This window comes from Strongylocentrotus purpuratus, unplaced genomic scaffold (assembly GCF_000002235.5).
Source record: "Strongylocentrotus purpuratus isolate Spur 01 unplaced genomic scaffold, Spur_5.0 spur5_contig_850, whole genome shotgun sequence".
Classification (NCBI taxonomy): Eukaryota; Metazoa; Echinodermata; class Echinoidea; order Camarodonta; family Strongylocentrotidae; genus Strongylocentrotus; species Strongylocentrotus purpuratus.
In genome coordinates this window covers 639,057-664,688 of record NW_022145558.1, presented here as the reverse complement: position 1 = coordinate 664,688, position 25,632 = coordinate 639,057, and the positions used below count along the sequence as shown (strand labels likewise).

The window sequence follows — 25,632 nt, the reverse complement described above, 5'->3', positions numbered from 1 at the left end:
TTTCAGATATTTTAGTTTTCTTTTTAGTATTGCTCTCATTGGCTTCTGCCTCATGTTGCATAAGACCAGTGACCAGTCTTCATAGGTTTCACTCCTAAAGATGAAAGCAATGAAAAAAAAAAAAAAATCAAACTTGGCCCTAAATTAGGAAGTGCTTTATCTCGCCTTCATCTAGTCACAGACAAAATGGCCGACTTGAAGGATGTGGGCTATCCATCTCACCTGTATATCTTTTCTGTGAGACAGCGATGAACCTCTGATATGGGACCAGGAAGAGGGAAGTTCTGTCCGAGGCTGATCAGGCTCTCTCTGTCGGTTAAACCAGCGCCCTCTAGGGGTACTGGATCAAGGCTGCCGTCTCCGATCACCGTCACCTAAAGAAAAATAAAAAAAAATCAAAAAATTATTAGATACTAGACCGAAAGCTTCAGTCTCTCAATGATTGTTTTGCTATGACCAAATTGCACTGATTTTTTCTATTTATCTATTTGTTATTATCATTACTTTATTTTTTTTAAATTTCATTTTACATATTTTTTTTATTTTGTATATAATTTATATACATTTTTATTTATTTTTTTAATTTTTTATTGTGCTTTAAATATAACTTAGGTCATTTTTTTTTTATCATGACATATGAAATAAATGTAGTAATAATTTAATCATACTTACATTGTTGTTGAATGCTACCAGTCCGACCCTCTTGTGACTATTCTCTGCTCGTAGTTTGTCAACTTGTTGTTGTATTGCTGACTGCATGGACTGAGAAAAAAACAAAAAAACAAAACAATACAATTTGTTAATATCATACTGTATGCTGACTGTTCTTTGTCTTTAGTTTAGCAACTTGCTCTTGTATGGCTGACTGCATGGAATGCGAAAAGGACATAATAATAATATTGATCCACGTTTATATTGCGCTTAATACATCGACAATGCCTCTAAGTGCTTTAAAGATATATTATAACCCCTGTAATTGGATTCTAGTTTGCCTGCACAAAATGCATGCAGATTCTCCACTCCTTCTCAAACATGAAAAATAGACCCCTCATAAAAAGTTTGGAAACCCAGGTTTGATTGATTATATCTCTCCTGTTATGGCATAACTACCACTTTGTTTAAAGGTAAAGACCAGTATTGGAAATGCCCCAATTTCAAAAAATGAAATGGAAGCTCTCATTACCAATCATGTGAAAGAATATGTTTTGACTAATACATGATGATAAAAAAATTGCCGGGAAACCGCCTACTAATTCATATATTTGATAAATTTGTTTCTCTCATGGTCTGTGAGAGATATAGGGTAGTCCCATATACATCTTTCTGTGTATAGTGCTTGTAACTTTACGAAGAATGGGCCAAATTTCTTATCATTTTGATGATTCCAGAACCTTGCAGATGCTAGATGCTAGATGATCAACCTTTTCTGATCGATTCCACAACATTTCTTTCACAATGCAATCGCATGACCATAACTGGTCTTTACCTTTAAAATCATTAGAAAGTGTGCTAATTCTTGTTTAAAATGAAAGCCTATTTATTATGCTTTTTCAGTCATGGAATGTATGTATAACATCAAAAAAGGGGCAAGGTCAAAAGTGAAAAGTTGCAAAATACACTGCTCTTTTTCGGCTGTGCTTCCTTCTTACTGTCAAGGGTGTAAGGCTGCTGTGTAGTGCACTGCATAACAATAACAATGTTTACCAGTGCATTTTGCAACTTTTTGCTTTTAACCCTGTCCATTATTCTGATGTATATTGCTCATTCAAGGGCAGCAAAATACAACAAATATAGTATATTTTTAAAGGTGAATATACTTTCTAATGATACTATAAAACAAAGCGATAATCATCCCATTGCAAGCAAGATATAATCATTCAAACTTTAGTTCTCTAACTTTTTTTACAGGGTTTATTTCTCTAAAAATTAAACAAAAGAATAGAGAGGGCAAGGAATTTTGACATCACAGGTATTCAAAATTTCAGAAATGCAAAGATTACTCAAATGCATTGTTTGCATCTTTTTATTGCATCTTTTCTTAAAGCTTATCTGTACTGGTTTATAGGAGGGATTAGACCACACTGCAAGGTCACTGGACAGGTGGTTATCTCATCAACTCAGCTCTCAATTTACATGAGAAAAAGAGGATCATGGGGGACCAATGGTCACTGATTAGGCATTGTTTCCTATATAGAGGGAGCAAGTAGCTACAAGTAGGACAGTGTGGCTTTAAGAAGGAAAACTACTGAATTTACCTGAAGTCTGGAGACATACGAGACATGCTTCTTGGGCTGAGGTGGTGCAGCAGGCCTTGGGGGTGCAGCAGGCTTCTGGGAGCCAGCAGGGGACCTCTGGGGTGCAGCGCTGTACCTCTCTTCCAGCTCTCTCTGCCTACCAGCTTGGGCACCATCGACCACAGAGGCAGGACGGGGGAGGGTAGGGGGCGGGGCAGAGGGTGTGGCTGGTGCCTGTGCTGTGGCTTGAGTTGATGGTGCAACGGACGATGCCGTCGATGCGGTCCTTGCGATCTGGATCTGGGCTAAGGCTTGGACCTGGCCTTCAATGGTCTCATGGTAGTCAGCCAGCATCTGGGCATCGAGAGCCTCTTGGTGGGCGACCCTTGACCTCTGCTCAGCCGCGTCCAGCTCCTCCTGGTAAGCCTGGAGGGCCACCTGTTCATCACTACGCCTGCCTTGCACAGAAACTTCACTAGATACCTGCGAAAACAAACAAGCGAATTTCAGGGGGGCGTTTCACAAAACTTGTCATCAGTGACAAATGACAGTTTGTGTTATAAGCTACTGAAATCCTTGCTTCCGAATGGTTATCAGCAGATTTGTAGCTGATTTTTGTCATTTGTCATTGGAAAAAAGCTTTGTGAAATGGGTCCCAGGGCCTTTCATTTTCACAGCATGCACAATTTCCTTGACGATGTTTGAAGCCCTTGCGTTAGAAAAATGCCAATTTTGTTTTGACTTGAAATTGATACCCTTTGGCAATTCGCAACAGCAACCATAAAGAAGTTTTGACTTAGGCCATATTTTCATGTAATGTATTCTAGATGTCTGCTATTTAATAAAAATTACCGAGCAAATGAGTATTTCGTCTATGGCTGATTGTCAACGAAACGGAGTTAAGTCTTTTGTTAATTCCGTTTGTTGCTACGGCAGACAGCCAGTGAATATGCATCATTATGAGTTGCACCAAATGAAAGAGGAGGATGTAAGCTTTCCAAATATTTGTTGTTTATTAATTATAACTGTGATTAAGTTATTATAAAACATCGATAATTCTCGGTTTCGTTTTTTCTGGGATGCACTGTATATAGAGGGTGCAAGTAGCTATAAGAAGTGCAGTGGGGCTTTAACCTTGCCATTATTAAGATTAGAATGCCATCAAACATAGAGGGGCCCTACCTCTGTAGTAACAGCCATGCTACCAGATACATCTACACAGAAGATGACAAGGGTGTCCGCATCGCCTCCCGACCCGGGTCCGGTCACGTAGGTACTGTCTTCCGTCGTAGGTATGACTGTACCATCAGCAGCAGGGTTCTCATGCTCACAGAACTCACAGATCCAGAACTGCATGGGAAGTCAAGGAAATTGCAGAATTGTTGTCATTATATTCATGATGAAATAATGTTCAGAAAAGACCGAAGGCTGGAAAAGCGATCATACTACAGTTTGAGGTACCTACATGTACTTTACAGTACCCTTCCCTACCGCACCCCACTCCATAGTACTCTACCACAACCAAACTCACCCCGCCCCTTTCCCGCCTCACTCCATGCCACCCTACCCCATACCCTAACCCACCCCATCCTTCACCAAACCTTAACCCTACCTACTATTCTCCACCTCATTCTACTTCATCCCACCCTACCCCTACTTGCCCTACCCCAATCTACGGAGCAACTTTAGAATTTCCCCACCACAAAAAATTGACCAAATGTTTGTAGGTTAACAAACACTCCACCAATGAACACTAACCCTAATCTTAACCCTACCCCTAACTCTAACCCATGGTGATAGGTGTTCTTGTATATGGACCGTATTGGTGGGGTATTCTAAAGTTGAGCCCAACCTACCTCACCCCACTCCATCCCAACCCACCTCACCCCACCCCACCCCAACTTACAGAACCCCACCCAATCTCATCCTACCCCAGTACAGGAGGGGGCTTGATATGAATTTGTTCCTTCATGTTCTCTTATCATAAAGCATTTCAATACCTCATAAAACGAAGGGGTGGGGGTTAAAGAAAAAGTTGAGTTCTGGTCATGCGATTGCATTGTGAAAGAAACGGTGTGGAGTTGATCAGGAAAGGTTTATCATCTAGCGTATAACTGGTGTGTACTGCAAGGTTCTGGAATCATCAAAATCTTAAGAAATTTGGCCCAGTCTTGGTAAAGTGACAAGCACTGTACATAGAAATATGTAAATGGAACTATCGGTACACGAACATGTTGCATAAAAATCTAAAGAGCCATGCTTTTCAGGGAACACTTTTTACCTGATGTTCTTCCACACTTGCATAATAACAATGATAATGCTCACAAATTATTTTTCACCTCTTCCCAAAACTCAACCTTCTCTTTAAGTCTTCTATCGATACACAGATGATTTTACTGATCACCTTTTCATTACCCCTTTCACAAGATCATTCTCCAACTTTGCTCACCTTTCCTGAGTACAACTGTGATATTTTACTGAGATGCGACATGGCAGCTCCACAGCTACCACAGAAGACTGGTGACCCCGTCACGGGGCTCTCTGCCTGTACCAGCTTATCAAACTTTACCGCAACAATGTTAGTATCAGCTCGACGAATCTTAGATGAGGCTAACCAGACCAAACAAGAGATGAAAAAACACGATCTAGTCATGCTAAACAAACAAAAATAACTTATCACTAATACAAAATTGCATCAATTGACAATATGTGCACTTACATGTAGAACCACAAACATGTTAACAATTTCAAATTTTGTCCACCAGGGATAAATGTACATGTAACTTATTTTAATACTTTCTTGTACATTATGTTAAATCAGTATACCCGTAGTTTAAAAATAATCATGTACACAATTCCCATGGAACATTGGTAGTTGGATGGACATATTGGCCCCCAAAACAAAGAGAAGAGACATTGATTAAATACCATTTCTCAAGAAAACCTGGTGTTCTCTAATACCACATTGATAATAAAGTGAAGAGGAAGATACATGTATGTAAAATAATCATAATAAAGGAGATAATTTATTTTAATACCGTTTCTCAGAAGAGACTGATACTCTCCTTCACGGAAGGCTTCATAGGTGGGCTCATCCATGGGGTCAGCTGCTCCTTCCTTCTTCCTCATCGGGGGTAGAGGGGGAGGGGCGCTACCAATAAACGACCCAGCTGTAGGGGGTACAAAAGGGGCACTTTAGAGTACAAATGATTACCCTATATGAGTATCACAGGTTTTAATGGCTGATTACCTTGAAAAAAAAAAAACCCGAAATATGTGTTCATAAACATGTAAAAGAGAGACATAATTTGGTTTCATATGAAATGTTTAGATATATTCACCTAAATATTTAAAGTGGCATTCAATACCTCGTAGAATAGAGAATTAGGTTCAGGAAGATTTACCATTCACAGGCAGATGAGGCAAGAAAGCAATAGGTAATTTTTGTAATGTAATCAAATGTAATGCAGAAAATCTTTGTTAAGTGCCTCGTTACAAATTATTACATTCCCTTTTACAAATAATTGTATTACAAATAGTCAGAATGCGAATTGCATACATTCTGGGTTGTGAAGAAGGACAAGCCATAATGCTTGTTCTACCTAGCAACACATATCTGATGCATTATAATGTCTATGTACATTTAAACCCTTACTCGTTTACCGGTAGTTGGAATAAACTGTCATCACCTCTTTTCATGAAATGATTGTGACAATATGATTTATTCTTGATATCATCAAGAATCAGTTAATATCTGCTCAGAACTTTATCAATCAATCTAAAGAGCCATGGAGATCAATCTACAAGATTCTGAGAAGATAGAAACTGTATATATCAAGAATACACCACGGAACTCATCAAATTAATTAAAAAACCATCTAGGGCGGTAGACTTCTGGAATAAAAGCTTTACAGACAATTTTTTCTATTAAGTGGGGTCCTCTGCGGTAATTTAAATTTTAATCTTTTTGTGATAGGTACTTGATTCAATTTAACTTTAAATTTATGTATAATATTTAGCCATCACCTGGTAATTTATTCAAATGGAAACTCAAAGAAAACAATTTGTGCTATTTCTGTAGGGTACCATATATGCATGTACTTTCTTAATGCAAAAAGGTTAATCATTTGTCATTTATCAATAGAACTCAATGGAATTTTCCATGTGGTATTCCCCAGCAATTGGCTCTTATAGATTTTATGAACATGGACTTTGTCTTGTGAAAAATTTAGGTTACAATACTCTTTCAATTGTTATTAATCTTTTAAACCTGTATCAAATACATGTGGCATAACTAAAACATGGCGCTCCCGTGAAAAAAAGAAAGAAAAAAGAATACACCATACTGTCATACAATCATTTCATGAAAAGAGATGAGAAAATCATTCCCACTTTATAGGCAACATATTAAAAACTTTACAAGCCCTGTTCTTCATAGAAGTCGATGGAAAGCCGTGATTCGCCAATGTCTGAAAGGCATCTAGCAAACAAGCAAGTTTACTCCCACCGATCAAATACAGATTACTGATCAAATAAAACGATATTTAATCATTGAATATTAATCAAACAAAGTGTTTGACGATCTATTACATGACTTAAACTTACGACCGGCATATTCAGAAGGGTGACTCATAGGGATAAACCGGTATTTAATCAATTAATATTAAAGGGATTGGGTAACTTTGTCTCAGATTCTGAAACAAAATCCTGGATTTAGCTCATGCTGCAATGATAATTATAAACCTTTAGGTCGGTCAGGAATCCCAAGACTTTTACAAGCCGATCTGTCTGATTATCAAGATATTTATCATTGGAAATCGAAATCAAATTTTCTGTTTTCCTAACGTTTTTTTAACACTACAGTCTATTGGGGAAAATGAGTATGGCAAAACCCAGTCACTCAAAGATTTTTACATTTTTTTGAGGCACTTCATGATCATTTTGAAGCGCAATTTTGTAGGGCTTCAAAATTACACCATATCACAAACACTGATAACACCTATAGGGCCATGCATCTCAGATTTAACATTGTTAAATGATGCCTTTCATATTAATCAAACAAAGTGAACAGCTAGACTTGAAACTTACGACCAGCATATTCATAGGGGTGACTCTGGCGCTTCAGGTAGTCATAAGGTTTGGCGTAGTCACTGCTTTTGGTCGATGCCTTCTGGGGACTTCTGTTATCGTAAATCGGTTCATTGCCTGGAGAAGGAAAAAAAATTGATAACTTAAAATGATAAGCGATATAAATTTATATAACTATTACTATTATTCAGCATGCCATTCTCTTCTTTCCATACATGTGTTCTGTACATAAAAACTATTTTCCCACCATAATCAAGAATGACCTCTTTTCATGGAACCATATATGACTCATGTTTTTTCCCCTGTTCTCTTCTTTAAAATGTACTTTATGTTTTTTAATGTGTATTTCAGTCTTTTATGACGTTAGTTTTTTCATTAACAAAAATGAAGAATCCACTGATGTGGCTATCGAAAAGTGGTGCTCTTTGCTTTCACTGCCATTATATCTAGCAATTTTTTTAAATTTAGGAATGAAATGTATGGCTAGTTGTCATATGTACACATTGCATGGAAAAGGCCATTTTCGTAATGTAGCCCAATTTATACTGTACATACATGTATACTGTATATATACCGGTACATACTGGTATATATGCCGTTGAAAAGCGCGTCAATAAGAAGTATTCCATTCAGCTTATACGCATAAATGTATCTGAATAGTCAGAATTTAAATTGCATACATTAGCAACACATAAATATACGCAATTTGCATTCTGGCTATTGAAATAGAGTCATTCATAAACAGGTGAATAAAATATTTATATCAAGGCGGTTAAGTATAAATTTACATTACAAAAATGGCCTTTTGCCCACAAGTGCTTTATGAGACCTGTTACAAAAGTTACACAAATACCATTATCCATTGTTTGCAATGACCTGTAATATTCGGGCTGCACACGTAATTTCACAACCCACTAATTTCTTTTGTCTGAAAACCAACAGAGTGGAAATGTGGTTAATAGGCTAGCCACACTATTTGAAGAAGAATCAATCAGAAACACTTGTTTGCTGATTAGCAAAAATTAATGCAAGATTTAAGGTCAACATTTTGGAACCTGAATGGAATATTGAATATATATATTGTTTAATTTATACTGATTTGTTTGTATATCTTTTGATGTGTTTTAAAGAGATGTGAAATAAAATTGAATTTGAATTTGAATTTGAATTTGAATATAATTTTTTTAATTTTTTTTTATTTTAAATCTAGCAGAACCCCAACACTTCCCATTTTGAATAAATTAAATGATTTAAAAAGAAATCTAATTTTTAGCCTAATTAATTTGTCACATCACATTTTAAACTTTCCCAGAAACTTCAAATTAATCATTGCTAAATCATAAACACGTTTTAAAGTAGATATTTCTTTTTACACACATGTAGACATGGAAAATGTATTTATTGGATCAGAAAGTTAATGAATAACCAGTTTCTTAAAAGTTGTTTGGCACTTGCTAAGCCACAAAAACTATTGGTCTTGTAGATTTTTTGAATTCTTATCAAAATGGTAATCAAATATCACTTACGGAAGTAAAAAACTTTATACTTCATATTGTTTGAACCTCGTTCTATGTCAGAATTTTAAAACTACTGTGTGTAGCTATCTTGTAGAGACTAAACATTTACATGACTTGTAGATCACAAATGAATTTGGCAGGTGATTTGCTGCTCGCAGTATGGCAAAGGTTAAAGGTCAAAGTTTAATTCTCACCTGCTCCTGCTCGTCCTCCCTTCATATCTCCCATAAAGTTGTCATACAGCACTAAAGATGATGAAAAAAAATATGTGGAACAAGATTAAACATTTCATCGTAACTACATGAACATCGATTTGGCTTTTGGATCACCTCCCTGTTTGGATGGAAGCTATAGCACAACTGAATTCCTCCCTGACAAAGTTAATAAAATGATATATTGTACATGTATACTGTCTAAATATCATTATAAACTAAAATCTACTCCACATCATCTGTGATATCAAAGCTATATATGTAAATGTACCATAATTTTAATGGTCAACCAGTGATATTTGCATATTCCAATTGATGATTTTTTTTTTGTCATAGCTTTTATTCCACAAGTTTGTTGGATAACATCCTTTTAATTATAAAACAGAAGAATATTTGACAAGGAACATGTATACTGTACTTTAAAGGTAGCAGACATGATTTTATGCTATTTTCTGGTCCCTATATACATTTATTCAAGTTATTGTTATATGACTGTATTTGAATGTTTGGATAATAAAACCTCGACCCAACTCACTCAAATGCACACAGAAAAATCACCCTTTTTTCAAAATGACTTGTTATAGAAATGCGAAATAATAAGCCATGCACACATGGTTATAGAAGTATAAGTAAGACAAACAACACAGAATAATGAAAATGAAGGAGAAAAAATAAATAAGGAGAAAAAATAAATAAGGAGAAAAAATAAATAAGGAGAAAAAATAAATGAGTAGAAAAATTAGTGTTTTAGACACACCATGATAGTCCTGAGTTTCTCCTTCAAAAAGAGCATCATCTGATGATTTTGGTGGTTGCAAAGCTAGTAAAAATTAAGACAGATGAAAAGACAGGGATGAAAACAATACACAGACATGCAAGTATGGGACCGACTGAAAATAACTGGTGTTTGAATGTGTGCGTATGAATGGTTGTATTGTGAACATACAGTCATGAAAATATACACAGAGTATGGGATCGAATGGAAATAGAAACTGATGGACCTTGTACCTAAGAGTAAATAACTTCAATCTCCTTTCCTTTGTCTGAATGAACATTCGGCTTTAGCCTTGGCCTTGTAGTTGTACCAGTAACATTCATAATCAATCAAGCCCTACATGTTAGTTCTGTTATGTTGTTTATATTAAATCTTCATTTCTGTAAAAAAAAAATTTACATTGAAATTGGAAGAGAAATAATGACAGAATGTGGAAATTATAACCCCCCCCCCCCAAAAAAAAAAAAAAAAAATGACAAAAAATATGTTGTCCTTTATAAAGAGGTTTTCAATGCAAGAGACAATGAATAAACTATCTTCATAATAAGAATAGTATGGATATATATATATAGAGCAAGTAGCCGCCAGGCTCTGACGCTCATGGCGCTTTACATATTACCCTGGTTATAGCTGAGCTGCCAAAGTAACTTGCGCTCAACCATACCAGGTACCCATTCACACCTGGGTGGAGAGTGGCAAATGTAGATTAACGTCTTGCCAAAAGACATCAGTATCAGTATCTTAGAAGTAAATTATTGCCATAAAAATATTTAAAAATTAGAACCTTACCACCACCATCACCTTCTGGTTTAAAACTAGCAAGATGATCGTAGCCCTGTTCCTCTTCTACCGGTAGTAAAATAGAACACCACACACGATGAGGGTTGAGATGGAAGATGGATGAAGATGTTATGGAGAGGAGGAAACACATGCATTTTTAAGATGTTAACAGAATTTTGAATGATACTTTTAGAGGAAGGAGCAAAAGGAATGGGAAGTTGATGGAGAGGAGGAATAGAAAAAAAAAAGGGAAGGGGAAGAGGAGAAGAGAAAAGAAGGAAGAAGAGGGAGAAGAGGGAGAAGTAGGAGGGCAGGAGGTGGAGGAGGAGGAGGAGGAGGAGGAAGAGGAGGAGGAGGAGGAAGAGGAGGAAGAGGAGGAAGAGGAGGAGGAAGAGGAGGAGTAGGACGAGGAGGAGTAGGAGGAGGAGGAGGAGGAGGAGGAGGAGGAAGAGGAAGAGGAAGAGGAGGAGGAGGAGGAGGAAGAGGAAGAGGAAGAGGAAGAGGAAGAGGAAGAGGAGGAGGAAGAGGAGGAGGAGGAAGAGGTGGAGGAGGAGGAGGAGGAGGAGGAGGAGGAGGAGGAGGAGGAGGAAGAGAGGAGGAGGAGGAGGAGGAGGAGGAGGAGGAGGACGAGGAGGAGGAGGAGGAGGAAGAGGAGGAGGAGGAGGAGGAGGAGGAAGAGGAGGAGGAGGACGAGGAGGAGTAGGAGGAGGAGGAGGAGGAGGAGGAGGAGGAGGAGGAGGAGGAGGAAGAGGAGGAGGAGGAGGAGGAGGAGGAGGAAGAGGAAGAGGAAGAGGAAGAGGAAGAGGAAGAGGAAGAGGAGGAGGAAGAGGAGGAGGAGGAAGAGGTGGAGGAGGAGGAGGAGGAGGAGGAAGAGGTGGAGGAGGAAGAGGAAGAGGAGGAAGAGGAAGAGGAAGAGGAAGAGGAAGAGGAAGAGGAGGAAGAGGAGGTGGAAGAGGAAGAGGAAGAGGAAGATGAGGAGGAAGAGGGGGAATAGAAGGTACAGTATAGGAGTACAAGAAAGATTTTGTTTAAGTATCCAAAAACGAATACATCGTCAGTGTTATTATGAACCAACAAATCCTGACAGTAATATTTATGATGGATTTGTTGATTCATAATAACGCCAACAACATGTATAACTTTCCACAAAGATAAAAAACATGTGTAAGATAATCAAGGTCTATGAGCACTCATTTTCAGTAAAGAACCACACACTTCTATTTCAAAGAAAATTACATAACATGCCTAATTCTTCTGAAATGGAGGCTGTAATGAAGGTAACAAAGGAATTTGTTAATCAGCAAACTCAAAAATATGGTCATGTCACAAATTTACATGCAACTAATTAGCCTACTGTGTATGACCTGTTCAATTCAGTAACAATAGAAGAAGTAAAAGAAGTAGAAGAAAATGATATCATATTTGATGTAAATGGAGAAGAAGAAAAAATCCAGATTCATGCATGTGAAATGTCTATGCTTTAAAGCTTATCTGTACTAGTTTATATGAGGGATTAGACCACCCTGCAAGGTCACTGAGTGGACAGGTTGTTATCTCATCAACTCAGCTCTCAATTAACATAAGAAAAAGAGGATTATGGGGGACCAATGGTCACCGATTAGGCATTGTTTTCTATATAGAGGGAGCAAGTGGCTACAAGTACGACAGTGTGGCTTTCATACGATGTACACGCAACAAAATATTCGCTTATAATAGCTATACACAGTAATAATATCCATGTACATGTAAATCGAACACAATGTGAACAAAACTACTAGTGAAGCAATATTAGTGTCTGGTTTTGGTTAGGAGACTTGTGCAATCAAATGCACCTGTCTTGTTTTATTAATAAATGTGACCACAAAACCACAAAAATTCTGCATGGTGTGGTTCTCAATTAGAGCTCAATAAAGGTGTATTTGGTCAGGATGGTAATATTTTAGTTTTTTTAAGCATTTCCTGAAGAGTATACTTTCCTCTATGTGATTAAGAAATTAAGAAGCACAAAACAACCCAAGATTGGTATGTTTGCAGTGTTTTTTTAGACCTGTTTTCATGATCTTGAGTTACTGGTCTCTCAGAAATGGCAACCACTACATGTAGGGGAATTCCAGATTTATTTTCATATTTGCTTTCTGGCAAATAGCTTACTAATCATTTAGTTTATGTCAGAGCTTTGAAGAGCTGTTTACATTTTATACATACAACCTTTATCCGATATGTCATCAGTAGACAATATACATATACATTTGTAGCACTTCCTGATGTCATAAATTCTATCATAAATTGTGCAATAAAAATGGATATATATATTTTTTCGTTTTCCTTTTGTTTGATTTGTTTCTTTGATTGGAGGGAGGGTTGCAGCATGAAATGCAAGGCTGGTGAAACTGATAACTGCATCATTTAAGACTGATCATGCATCCACATTAACATTGAACCAATCGATTGAAAGATCATATGTACATGTTTTTATTGTCTTTTTGATCAATATTGGATTATATCTGTGTTTCTTTCATCAGATAATGATACTTTTTTCTTTATACAGGAACTTGTTTTGTTTTAAAAAATATTTAAAAATATTTAAAATTTTTTTTTTTTGCATGAGATGATATGAAAAAGTATTGATATAATTTGATGAGTAAACACTCCTAACACACAGAAAAAACTCAGAAACAGTTGAACCTGCTTTAGTGACTACCCACCTGCATCCAAAGACCACACCCCCGCCCCCTCTTGAACAGTGTTTGACACTGAAATATATATTAAAGGAACACATGTACCATGTACAGGTACCCAAGGACCACCTGCCTATAAAGACCATCATCTATCTTGCTCAAGTGGTCTTAATATACGGAGGTTTCATACCATGCAAAGACGATATCTAAAACATTATCATTTAATTGGCAATAACAATCACTCATCCTTTTTTTGTTGTTGCTAGACATGATTTGTTTTGCACGCATGAGATCAATGGAGTTATGGATATTCCCTTATGACATTTGATGTTCGAACTTGCAAAACAGAAAAAAACAGTCTGCTATTAAAATACGATAAAGATGAGATTTGATATATCACCATTGGCTTGGCTGACAGCGTTTCCTTGCGGGGCCCATGTTGATCCTAGTGGTTGATAAATGCCATTTCTGAGAGAGAGAAGGAGGAAGGTAAAGAGAAGAAGGGAGAGGAGAAGAAGGAAGAGGAGGAGGGGAGGTAGAATGGGAGAAGGAGGAGTAAACTACATTGAATTCAGATTCTGACACATTTCCCCCCTATGGTTTCAAGTAAAATTTCTTGCAGATAACTATGATCACTTTCTAATGAAGGTGATTTTATTAAAATGTATACACACATACTTGTAGATTTGTACAATTTTGATTTCCTAATTCTAAAGTTTTTGTATATGGCTTTTCAAAGTTTGTTTGTGATTCAATTGCTAAAAGATACATGTACATCTACATACATGTTCCCCCACCTATACTCCTTTGTTCCCCACCTACATGTATACACCTATATGTTCCCCAAGCAAAACAAGTTCTGTTAAAAACATAAAAATATGTGGTGAAAATTTGTACAACATTAATGAATAAACAAACTTTAATAACAACATATCAAAGCTCATGCCTTGAATGAAAATGCAAATTCAATATCACTGGGAAAATAAATAAATTCAGCATAAATTAAACCAGATTTACCTCCGTGTAAAAGCAGATACTTCCTTAAATATTCACATATAAAAAGTTTGTAAATTTTGCCATTAGTTCAAATTTTAAAAATGACTATAAGACTGCCACTTTGTCATTCTTCCAACATAGTAACACTTATAATTTGGAAGAAATACTTTAAAGGTATAGACCAGTTATGGAAACGCCCCCCTTTCAAAAAATGAAATGGAAGCTCTTATTACCAATCATGTGAAAGAATATGTTTTGACTAATACATGATAATACAAATTTTGCCGGGAAACCGCCTACTAATTGATATATTTGGTAAATTATCATATTGTTCCGGCCTGGATAGATATCGCAAATTCACTTTAACATTGAAAATTTGGGCATATATTTCTGCTTTTTGGCAAATTTAGGTTGAAGTATTGCCATCTAAACCTCTGAAGCCAATATTTAAACAATATTGAATGGATATTTTGCACCCAAACCCTTGAACCGCAAATACCACTACCGGTCTATATCTGTAAGATTTTTATTGGAGTTCTCTGATAACTTACTGGGCTTGGAGGTCAGCGGCTGTGATCTCCTCTGTGTCCGATCCCACCTCAGTGAAAATGTGGGAGGATCCAAAATCCATGGCAACGCTTTCCTGTCTTCCCCCTCAAAGTCGATTAAATTTAGTATGGTCTACAATCTGTTGAAAGATAATGTAATGGATATTTAGAAGAAAAGGTGATGGAAAGTGGCTTAACTTATAAAAAACTTGTTTACCCCTCTGTAACAATAAAGATGAATAATAATAGGATTTGTTCTTAGCTAGAATGGTATTAATTCTGTGCACAAGTAAATTGTACATGTGAGTGAATGCCCTTCTGGCTCCAATTATATACATGTATGAAAGGCTCTGGACAGCTGTCATAAAATATTGTGTGACACTTCAAAACTGAATACTGAATCACTACAGAATCAATCCTTACAGAACCAAACTCCGGCAACTAAATATTTTACAAGCATTACTTCTTTTTGGTTCCCCCATATTCCATGTTATGTTAATTACAAACAAATTGTTGATTATGTAATATTTATTGTACTTTAGTCTTCAATTTATTATTTAATTGTATTTTGTTTTTTAATGTAGTGTTTATTTGTATAATTACTTGTTCAAATTTATTTTTGAAATATGGAAATAAATACAAATCAATCAATCAAAACATAAAATAGCTAGTATAAGATGACAACAAGAAGAAGAAAAAAATGAAAGACGTTTGAACTATTTAATCCTTTTTGAAGGAGAGAAGACAAATTTTTGATGTGGCTACAGCTACATTTAGATTATAATGATAAACAGAAAACCTTAAATTACATCAATCAATGCAGGAAGTAAAACTGCATGATGCATGATCTCCATGTCGATGGCCACTTTGAGGTGTTTTTTGCGCAGTAAAAGTTCAGACAAAGATAATCCATCAACTAATTTGGACATTACTAATTGTATCACAAATAAATTTACATGTATACCACACTGTCATATACAGGAGTGGTCGAAATGTTGGCGCTTGTTCAGAAACATACCCAATTTTCTTGTATTTTTTGGAGTAATTGGGGGAAAAACGATGATATTAGTAGGCCTACATGTAGGGTAGCGCGCCCAGTATTCGGTCCATTCCCAGTATTTGGTCAGACAGCCGTTTCAACAGCTGTAACAATTTAAAAAATAATTTATGAGCCACGAAACTTGCACAAATCAGGCAGCTGAACAATTTTTCTTAACTCTCAAAATTAAATCAGATTTAGGGCCCCGGAAAGATCTCCAACTTAGCTCGAAATTGGTCAGTGTCGCACAACTTTTCGCACTTCCGCGTTCTCTTAGCACGTGCGCTAACTTGCATAGCCATATGTAGAAGTCTATTGGGAAACAACTACGTGTGCTGTCACAATGAATTTAGCATGTGTGTGAAGAGAATCACTTCCGTGTTCGCTCCATCGCAGCGAATTTGAAAATGACGCACTTGCCGATGTGCAAGAGGTATTTATACGATACCCTTGCCATGCGGTATCGCTCGGCCAGTATTCGGTCAACGCATTGAGATTCAGTGCTTTATCGCGCAATTGTGTGAAAATAGTGCGCAAATACGCTACGCTCCTTTGCAACGGAGATACCAGGCACAAATAGCGTGACCGAATTCTAATCGGCGCGACCGAATTATGGGCAGAAAAATGCTCCGTCTTCTTTCAGAAGTATTTTGCTTATCATTATTCTATATTTTAAGTGACTATAAAATCCTGTCAGAGGAATAAATTTCTTTTCTTTTGATGGGTAGATTGCCAAATAAAAGAGGTAAGAATTCAAAATATTAGTGATTTCCCCTTAAGTGACCGAATACTGGGCACTCTACCCTATACACTTTTTCACAGGTTTCACGGCAAACCGCTGCACAATACATTACAAGTGCATACTGATGGTGGGTTGCAGGCGGGCGCGCGCCTGTGTGTGAAGTTATCTACCGTAATGAGGATCTGAGACATTACGGTAATAAACATAACAACTTTTAACTCATGATCTTTATTTGGACATTTAATGAATATTTACTTCATTTTGGGTACGGTTTAGTAGGGTATCTCCACGCCAGAGTTACGGGTCAAATTTTGGATGGGTTTCTGAACAAGCGCCAAAATGTTGACAAACAAGACTCAAGATATCTTAACGATCTTAATTTTAATAACATGATTTCATGAAACTTATTGAAAGAAATTAAAATCCACACGTTTCTTTGAAGCCAGGTTAATAAATGTTCACATTAAAGTAACTTAAAACAATAGTGAATATGAGGAGAAAAAACAATACTCAAAAGTGAATACGAGAAAACAAAACACAAATCAAGATGTGTAGATCTAATTCACATTTTATTATCAATTTCTGTCTTTTTGGACAAATGTAATTTCTCAATCAACATCAAATCCTTTCAAATTTCATTCTTTAAAGTTCTTCATTTATTTCTAAAAATAGTAAAAGTACTAGACTAAATAATAGTTAAGTAAACTAGACTTGCTCTAGTGTAATTCACTAATTAATTGTAAAGTGGTTAGTGAAAATTACGCAAGTGAAAATAAAGAATAAATGACAAATCACATTTTTTTCTAGACCGAAAGCTTCAGTCTCTCTAATCGTCGGTTGTTCCACTGAGACTACGTCTGGCTCCACTAGACCTCCGATGGAATGACAACAAATGTCAGTTTTATTAAAGAAATGACCCAAATCAGATGGTTATTGCTGTCTAATTTTTTTCTAGCTGTCACTCTAGAAAACTTGAAAAGAAATATTCAAGGCTAGATATAAGAAAATACTTTTTTAGCAATAGAGTCGTGGAACTGTGGAACGGTCTCCCAGAAAACGTTGTGGCAGCTGGGTCGGTAAACTCTTTTAAGAATAGACTTGATAGTCACTGGTCAAAGAGTGTACCAGTAAGCCTTCTGTATGAGCCGGTCTAGGTGTTGTCTATTGTCTCATGTTATTACACAACCTCCTCCCTCCACAAAATAGCAGTAATCACGGAAGAATCCTGGATCGATGAACAGGCTTAGACCTACAACATCGTGTTTTAAAGTAAAGTAAAGTAAAGTAAAAAGTGTCAAGTGCAAGTGCACAGTGTCAAGTTCTAAATTCTACTTACACAGATATCAGGACGTGGGACCGTACAGTTGCTTCGTGATGATCGTGTGCAGCGTGAGCGAGTTCGCCGTTTCTGCTTTCCTTGTAGTTTATCAAATGACTTCAAAGAATACCCCTAAACATTACGTTGACATTAATCACTTCTGAAACGGCATACATTCATAATCATATGTCCTTGTTCCGCTTGAACTGGTTAAATTACAGGTGATTCGTCCGGGTGTGTTTGTACCATTTCCGGAAAGTTCAAGCTAATGCATATTCATGATCACGACACTCCCCAAAATAGCTCATGACGTATACATAGAAGCGTATTCTTATGCAAATGATGTACACCTCATAAATATTCATTTGTGCTTGGGAGCACATGTTGGTTACTCGTAGCAACATCAACACACAAGTCGCTTCCGTATTGTTACGAGGCGTGTTTTGTGTATTGCATAGCAAAAGACTTTGCTCTTCTGGATTTCGCGGGATACTTCTTCAGAATTCGGACCTTTCCCTTTCAATTAAGGGAATTTAAGGGAACAATTCAGCACTTTTTGCAGGTAAAGTAGTGAATATATTTGTGTGAATTCAACAACCGTTCTAAACAAAGATTTAAGGAGGTGAATTTTCATTCATTTTGAAATTTGAGCTTAGAAATGTATATGATTGCCCTCTCACTGAGCTCTGTCGATCTCACACTTGATTGAACTGATGTGGTGTGGATATATTTTCAGTAATCCTAAACGATGGTAGAATACCTATTGTGTATCCTTATTCATATGCATGTAAGTTATATTATTATTAGCTCAGTGAACTTTATTTAATGTAAGTAAAGTAATTAGGCCTATACCTTTTTAATTGATTTATATATATATATACTTTGACTATATAGTGTGTGTGTGTGTGTATTGGGTTTTTACAGACGTGTATCAATCAGATATGATTATTTACGTCTGGGACCGACCTTTAAACGTCACCATCCGAAAGACGTGACTCAGTTTCGAACCTGCGTCCTCGGCTGAATCAGTTTGTAACTTCCACTTTTTAGCTGGATTACAGGCGCACGCCACAACGCCTAGTCTACAGAGCTCTCGTAATTATTACGTTATGTTTTTGTTTTTTGTACAGGTATATACGTAAAATTATAATCATTGGGTGTCTGGACACTTAAACATGAAGCCTTTTCTTTTGCCTTAACTTAGAAAAATATTCATCATACATGTATAGCACTTATAACCGGCATATAATATTTGTCCTGCATAATATTGTCAAACAAAATTTGTAGAAGATTTATGAAATATTGCTTGTAAACTTCTTCAAATAGCTGTTTTTAAATCGATTGTCCGATAAACAACCTGTCCGGACACAACGTCTGCATGAAAATTACATGTTTTTACAAAAATATTAATATGAATAATTTCAAATTGAATAGACAAATTAAGCCTTAAAGGGCATATTGGTTAATATATTCTTATTTATTTATAATGATTCTTTCTTCTGTTTTAAAATCTCTAGATAGAAAATACTATCTGTTTTAATAGAGGAGAGCCGTTCAACATATTGATCAGTTGATTTAATTAAGATGATATATTTTTTTCATACTATCAGGTTAAACTTCTTACTTATATATTCATATTGATTATTACTCCTTTATATTGAAATCACAAGATAGAAAATTCTATCTGTTTAGAGGAGATTTGTGAAACATATTGATCAGTTGATTTAATCAAGATACCATATCTTTTCTCATTTTCTCAGATCAACGTGCTTTCCGTCTTCAAATTCATCCATCCGTCTGTCCGTCCGTCCGTCTATCCATCCACTATCTAGTCATCATGGGTAGATTACCAGTCGGTGAGCCTACTGCCCACATGTCCGCCACCCAGGGGCCGGACGCTAACCTCATGAAGTTCTACTCCACCTCCTACGCCACCTCGTTTGGCGTCAAGCACGAGCCGTTCGTGCCTCGAACGACGAAGCACGTCGGGACTGGTTATCAGTCGAACTTCAGACCGGGTGTTTACTATAGTCAGCGTCTTGACGAGGTCGATAACCCTGCCATGGGGTAAGTTTGTAGGCTTTGGGTCAAAGGTCACCATATGTTTAACTCATTTTCGGGCAACTGAATGCTTATCAATTAATTCAATGTTGCAGTACAGTATGTCAACAGCATACAAGATACCAATATATACCGGGTAGTAACAATACTTACTTTTGTGTATTATAATATTAATAATTATAATAATAAAAAACGTTGCTTATAAAGCGATTATCACTGAAGTCTCTAAATGCTAGTATTATGTCATACATGTACTACATTTATTAGAGCCCAATTTATTGGATTCACTCTCTACTATGTATCTACATGTAAATGTAGGACAATGTGCCATGAATATTTAGATCAGATACATGTATATTTTAAATGAAAATAATAATATTTTATGTTATTGAAAAAGAAATTTGAAAAAAATCAAAATCAAATATCAAATTTCTAACGAGGAATAGCCTAAAGGTTTTGGAAGAAATCCAGGGGGTAAATTTTGTGTTCATGCAGAATGCATTCTATGTCAATTACATTCATAGTTTTGAAATGATTGTAGAAAAGCATGGAGTATTTCAAAACTCTTTAATTGTTTTTTTCCCTTTTTATCAAATTCTTAGGAGAATCGTCAGTGACAACTATAACTCGATCACAACGAAGCATTACAAGCCATCGATACGATCGGACGGCAAAGATCGATTCCCCGAGAATCTGAACCAGGTCAAGAGTGGTTTCACTGAACAGAACCCTATTAACTTCCCAACTGTTGGTCAAGTAAGTACAGAGAAATGATACCAGTCTCTTCTTCACTGTGTTGTGTGAAACATATATGCTTCTCCAGTAATAATATAATATATATACATGTATAAGAATATAATATGTATATGTATGATAAGGGAGATGTATAAAACACACTTTTCCTGCCATAAATAACTAGTACCGGTATATGAATAATTATTTGGTAAGATATGGGTTGGTCCAGCATTATGGTAATATATCATCTTTGATGTATTCCTTTACTCAATGGTTATTTGTTGTTTGTGTTTCAATTTATTGTCAACTGTTTTATGCCATTATCTCTGTGCTGAAATGAATTTTAAAACAGCACTGGTAAGCTAAACAGGAGTCTGGTTAAGATAACAAACAAAAATTGCTTTAGGAAGTGTCACTTTTTCCACAAGCAAATATCAAATTAGCTTTCATGAACATTAAAAAAGAATTTTTTTTACACTGACTTGTTAATACCAAGATGGATCAAAATATAATTCTTCACCATTAATAAATTGAATATGAAATCATTTTCACACTAGGTCAGGAAAGTATTTGTCAACACACGTGACCACGGACTTGGCCTCAAGATAAACGGCGTCCTACCCAAACATCGCCCTCTGTTGTACAAGCTGCAAGCAAAGGACCCAGTCTCCTTGGAGAACGCAGGGCATGGACCAAACTTCATGAGTACAGAGGCCAAGACGAGATTCTCAGGCAGGCCATCAGAAAGAAGTAAGATAATCATGCTCTTTTAATGTGCTAAAGGAAACGTCTTCTTTAACTGAAATTTTACCCTAAAATCACTATACTAAAGAGGTTGGAAATCCTTTATTTACTATGTTTACATGTACTTTAAGTATCTCGTTCTCATCAATAAGTATTACAAAAAATTCAAATCATGTAGAACCTCAAAATATATATTTTTTATGATTATAAGGAAGATACCTCTAAAAGGAGTAAATTGAAGTTTATTTTTGTATACACTAGCAGAATAATTCAGGGAGTTTTTGCTATCCATTGATCAATTCAAGCAAATCTGCTTTATTATATCAAAAGATATATCTATTACAAATGAATAAGTATATTGAAGAAGTTAAAATTCTTTTGAATTAGGGAGGATTCAAGATTCAAGATAATTTATTGTCCTGTAAAAAATACATACAATTTGACTTCGGACATTTAAAGGTGATATACATGTACATAAATAAATATATAAGTAAGGACAAAATAATTACATTTCAACATAAAATTTAACAATCATCACAATTTTAAGAAGGTTGCATTAAAAGAATAAGATAAAATCATATGTGACTCAAATTTGTTATAGATCGACACATCATTGACAACTTTGATTAATTTTGCTTTTTTTCAGAGGACTGTTCTACATTGACTGTCGGTCCTAAAGAAGGGTCTGGTTACACTCATGCTTACAATGTAGAGCCCATCTCATTCCATCCTGGATCACCCTTCAAAAACACCACACCTGTAAGTTCAACATTTTGTTATCTCTTTGTGACAATCATTCCATGTTTTGTAGTTTGGATTAATAGCTTTTGATTTAGAGCCCCCCAAAAATATACCAGATGTATGAGTAGTACAGTTTTTTTTGTAGGACAAAAATGTCTGCACGTACTACGTCCTATTTTGTTTCATGACTATGTATTTTGCATTTGTTGTCGGGCATTCATTTTTTAAAGAAAAATAAGCTTGAAACCCTGAAATTCAAAATCATTGTTTTTCCGTCAAATTTTGTATTTTTTCAACCTTTTTGACAAAATTCCCACCCTTTTTTAATGTTTTCAGAGACATAGCATCTCATTTTAACTGTCTAATATTACCTAATTATTATATATTACATTGTTATTTTTTATCATATTTTATGGTATCATATTGAGCATTTATTGTCTATTTCTTACAGGGAACATGGACCAACAGACCAACAGGAAACAGCATTATGAAGACCGATTTCTTACCATCACAACAACCATCGGTAAGAAAAATAACCATCACTTTCATTTAAATTGAGCTCATATGTCGTAATTCCTCCATGATTTTAGGTAAACAAAGATTATGTCTCGATGTTTAATCAAGTATGAATGCAAATAAATATCAAAAAATGCTTTTAAAGTTTTTAATTTTCTGCAAATGTTAGTTAGGAAGAATCAAATATACTACAATATATATCAGTCGAGTAGTTGTTTCAAAAGTTAGAGCAATGAAGTTAACTAAACAAACTCTGCATACGGTGTACTAGCTGTCAAAGTTGTCAACAACAAAAGTGCAAGATAGCAATGAGTTTGACAGGAATGGTTATCTTTTTGAATTATCATCTGCTTAAAGCTTAAAATGAAAGAGATATTTCTCTTAAGCTAGATCTATGTATCTATTGTTCGGAGGAGGCTTTTCACTTATTTGCAAATGGCTATATATTAACGATTATAATAATTTCTACTAACAGGGAGACGAGAGACTGCCAGCCATCACAAACCGTTCCGATCACGAGACCGGCTTCACCCACGAGAAGGCCAAGCCCCTCTACGTCCATCGCGTCATGACGGACGCTTACACCAAACGGGACCAGGTCCCAGGCCGTGTCGAGGACCGGATCAGGAAGGAGGACCCTGCCGAGTACCTCAACATGACCAACCCCGACAACCACTCGAGCATCTTTAAGAAGTCGTACGAGGGCCAGCAGAGACCGTCCCCGAGCGCCAACGAGATGCAAGGCAGGCTCTTCGTCGGGAACAAGGAGATGTCGGGATACAGTGATAACAATGACAAGCCGCAAGCTCAGATCCCTGTTGAGCCGTACAGATGGATTTCACATTACGACACCAAGTAAGTTAACTGAAGAGATATATGATAATAATAATAATAGGTCCATTTATATAGCACAACTACTATATGAATATATTAGTTATCTACTGCGCTTAGTACAAAGCATCATGTTTTTATTACCCAGACTGTAGCTGAGCCACCATAACAGGGCTGGAACATTCAAGGAATTTCTTCCTGCATATGGCAGGGCTTAAACAAAATATCCTGATAGGAATGGTTAAAGAAAGAAAGGCAAAATTCTTTGGCCACATTACAAGACATCATACAGTCTCTTGAAAGATTTATTGGAAGGAAATACCCAGTGAGACAAGTTAAACTCAGCGTGATCAATAACACCTATCCATAGAAAGCACCTGCTCTTCCCTTTTGCTCCATTGTCAGATTTTCTAGTTGGTGGGTTTGAGCCTTAGGGTCACAGGAAGACTTAACCCATACAGTGCCACCCAAGTTTACAAACATGCATCATAAAATGAATTTGCATTTGAATCAATTTCAATCATAATTTAGTTTTACTTGGTTAAATTTGATGTAAAAAATAGTGTTCCATAACATCAAACCTCAATACATATAAGTCTGTAAAGCAAAGAGAAAGGCAGTTTCTCAATAGGTCCAAAAATATAGGACAAATTTTAAGAATTCAGGCAGTCAAAAGGTTAATATGAAATATATAACTAAGTTGCAGTATTCTTGTATCATTGGATGCCCTAAGCACTTGATTATCATACAAGTGCACACTGTAATTCCATGCCCATGCTACAAATTCTACACTACATTTAAACAACAACAGCAAATGATATTTATAAAATTGTTAATGAACATAATGTAAATAAACATGTACCGGTACACATAAAATAATATACTATAATTTGTGTGTTTCTATATACATGTATAAGTGTATAAAATTGTACTTTATAGATTTGATACCTTTTACGTTGAAATCAAAATATCACTCTTATACTGGGGTTATAGCCTACATGGACATGACTCATCACAGTATCATAATTAAAGGCAAGTTGTTATCATGTATTCTATGTATTCAAACTACCATTTTCCTTGATTTTTCAACTAGGTTCTACGACATGAACACCAAGGGCAGAGCGAGGGCTGGAAGGACGTTCGGAGCCGTGATGAAACAGCTACCCGACGGTTACACCAAGAGCACCTCTGTCCACTCCTATGGCCCCACCCTGGATACCACCCACGAGCTAAGGAGCCTTCATCCATACGTTGCAAGGTAGGATTTTATTTTCTAACCCTTTCAGGACAGCAGGTTATTTCTAGGGCTAAATTAATCACATATTGTACTTCCAATTGGCAACAATTTAGGGCTATACATGTTGTTAAAATAGAAAGTATTAATGTCTCTGAAAACAATATACACAGGCAAAAATACATTGAAAAGCTGGGAAAAATTGCTACTTTTGATTTTAAAAAAAAAAGAATTTTCAATCTCTCATTATGTTGCCAATTTAAGAATTTTAAAGTGTACTTTGCTTTTTTAAATGTGTAATATATACACAACCGGTCTATATGATTTGACCTACTGTATCGCGTACACCTCTTTATATGTGTAAAATGTGTATATTTGATAACTTTGGATTTTGCCATGTATGTATATTTACATTTAAGACAGTTTATTGTTTTATGACATTGAATGTTAAGTATTCTATTCTATTTCATTTTTTTCATTATTACAGGAGCATCAAGGCTCGAGACGTCTTCTTTGATGACCACACCCATGACGCCAAGAAACATGTGACCATCAACCCTATCCCACAATTCCTTGCAGCTTCCTGTTAGTTCACGCTGTCATCTGTGGACAGAAGATGCCAATTTAAAGTTACCTTTTTAAAAATCTGTTATCAAATATATCATAAGAAAATGTTTTCTTCTGTTGGTACATTGAGATAATTTTGAAGGTGCAGCATTAAAAAAAGTGCTATCATCATTTTTAGATTTATATATTACTAGGGGTAACATAATCACTGAATGTGATTCGAAAATACTAAGGGATTATTTAAGTGTAACAAACTGTCATGAAGTATATTATTAA

The 25,632-nt window shown here is 36.0% G+C and overlaps 2 protein-coding genes across 2 annotated transcripts in view; one reads left to right on the top strand and one right to left on the bottom strand.

The window, feature by feature from the left end:
• The window catches only part of LOC592075 (circularly permutated Ras protein 1), a 32,653-nt gene extending 14,429 nt beyond the window's left edge, over positions 1-18,224 (bottom strand). The window contains 12 exon segments of the mRNA XM_030993761.1: positions 223-374; positions 673-762; positions 2,256-2,717; positions 3,417-3,584; positions 4,684-4,844; positions 5,273-5,404; positions 7,323-7,439; positions 9,034-9,084; positions 10,616-10,672; positions 13,685-13,752; positions 14,832-14,968; positions 17,946-18,224. Of these exon segments, the coding sequence (XP_030849621.1) occupies positions 223-374; positions 673-762; positions 2,256-2,717; positions 3,417-3,584; positions 4,684-4,844; positions 5,273-5,404; positions 7,323-7,439; positions 9,034-9,084; positions 10,616-10,672; positions 13,685-13,752; positions 14,832-14,911 (1,538 nt within the window). The 5' untranslated portion in view covers positions 14,912-14,968; positions 17,946-18,224.
• Positions 18,225-18,360: 136 nt separating this feature from the next.
• On the top strand, positions 18,361-25,412 carry LOC753177 (protein phosphatase 1 regulatory subunit 32-like). The gene is made up of 9 exons (XM_001181408.4): positions 18,361-18,489; positions 19,688-19,994; positions 20,591-20,744; positions 21,281-21,473; positions 22,114-22,226; positions 22,660-22,731; positions 23,200-23,579; positions 24,649-24,813; positions 25,277-25,412. Exons 2-9 carry the CDS (start codon positions 19,765-19,767, stop codon positions 25,377-25,379), a joined length of 1,410 nt encoding a protein of 469 aa, XP_001181408.1. The 5' UTR covers positions 18,361-18,489; positions 19,688-19,764; the 3' UTR covers positions 25,380-25,412.
• Positions 25,413-25,632: the final 220 nt, after the last annotated feature.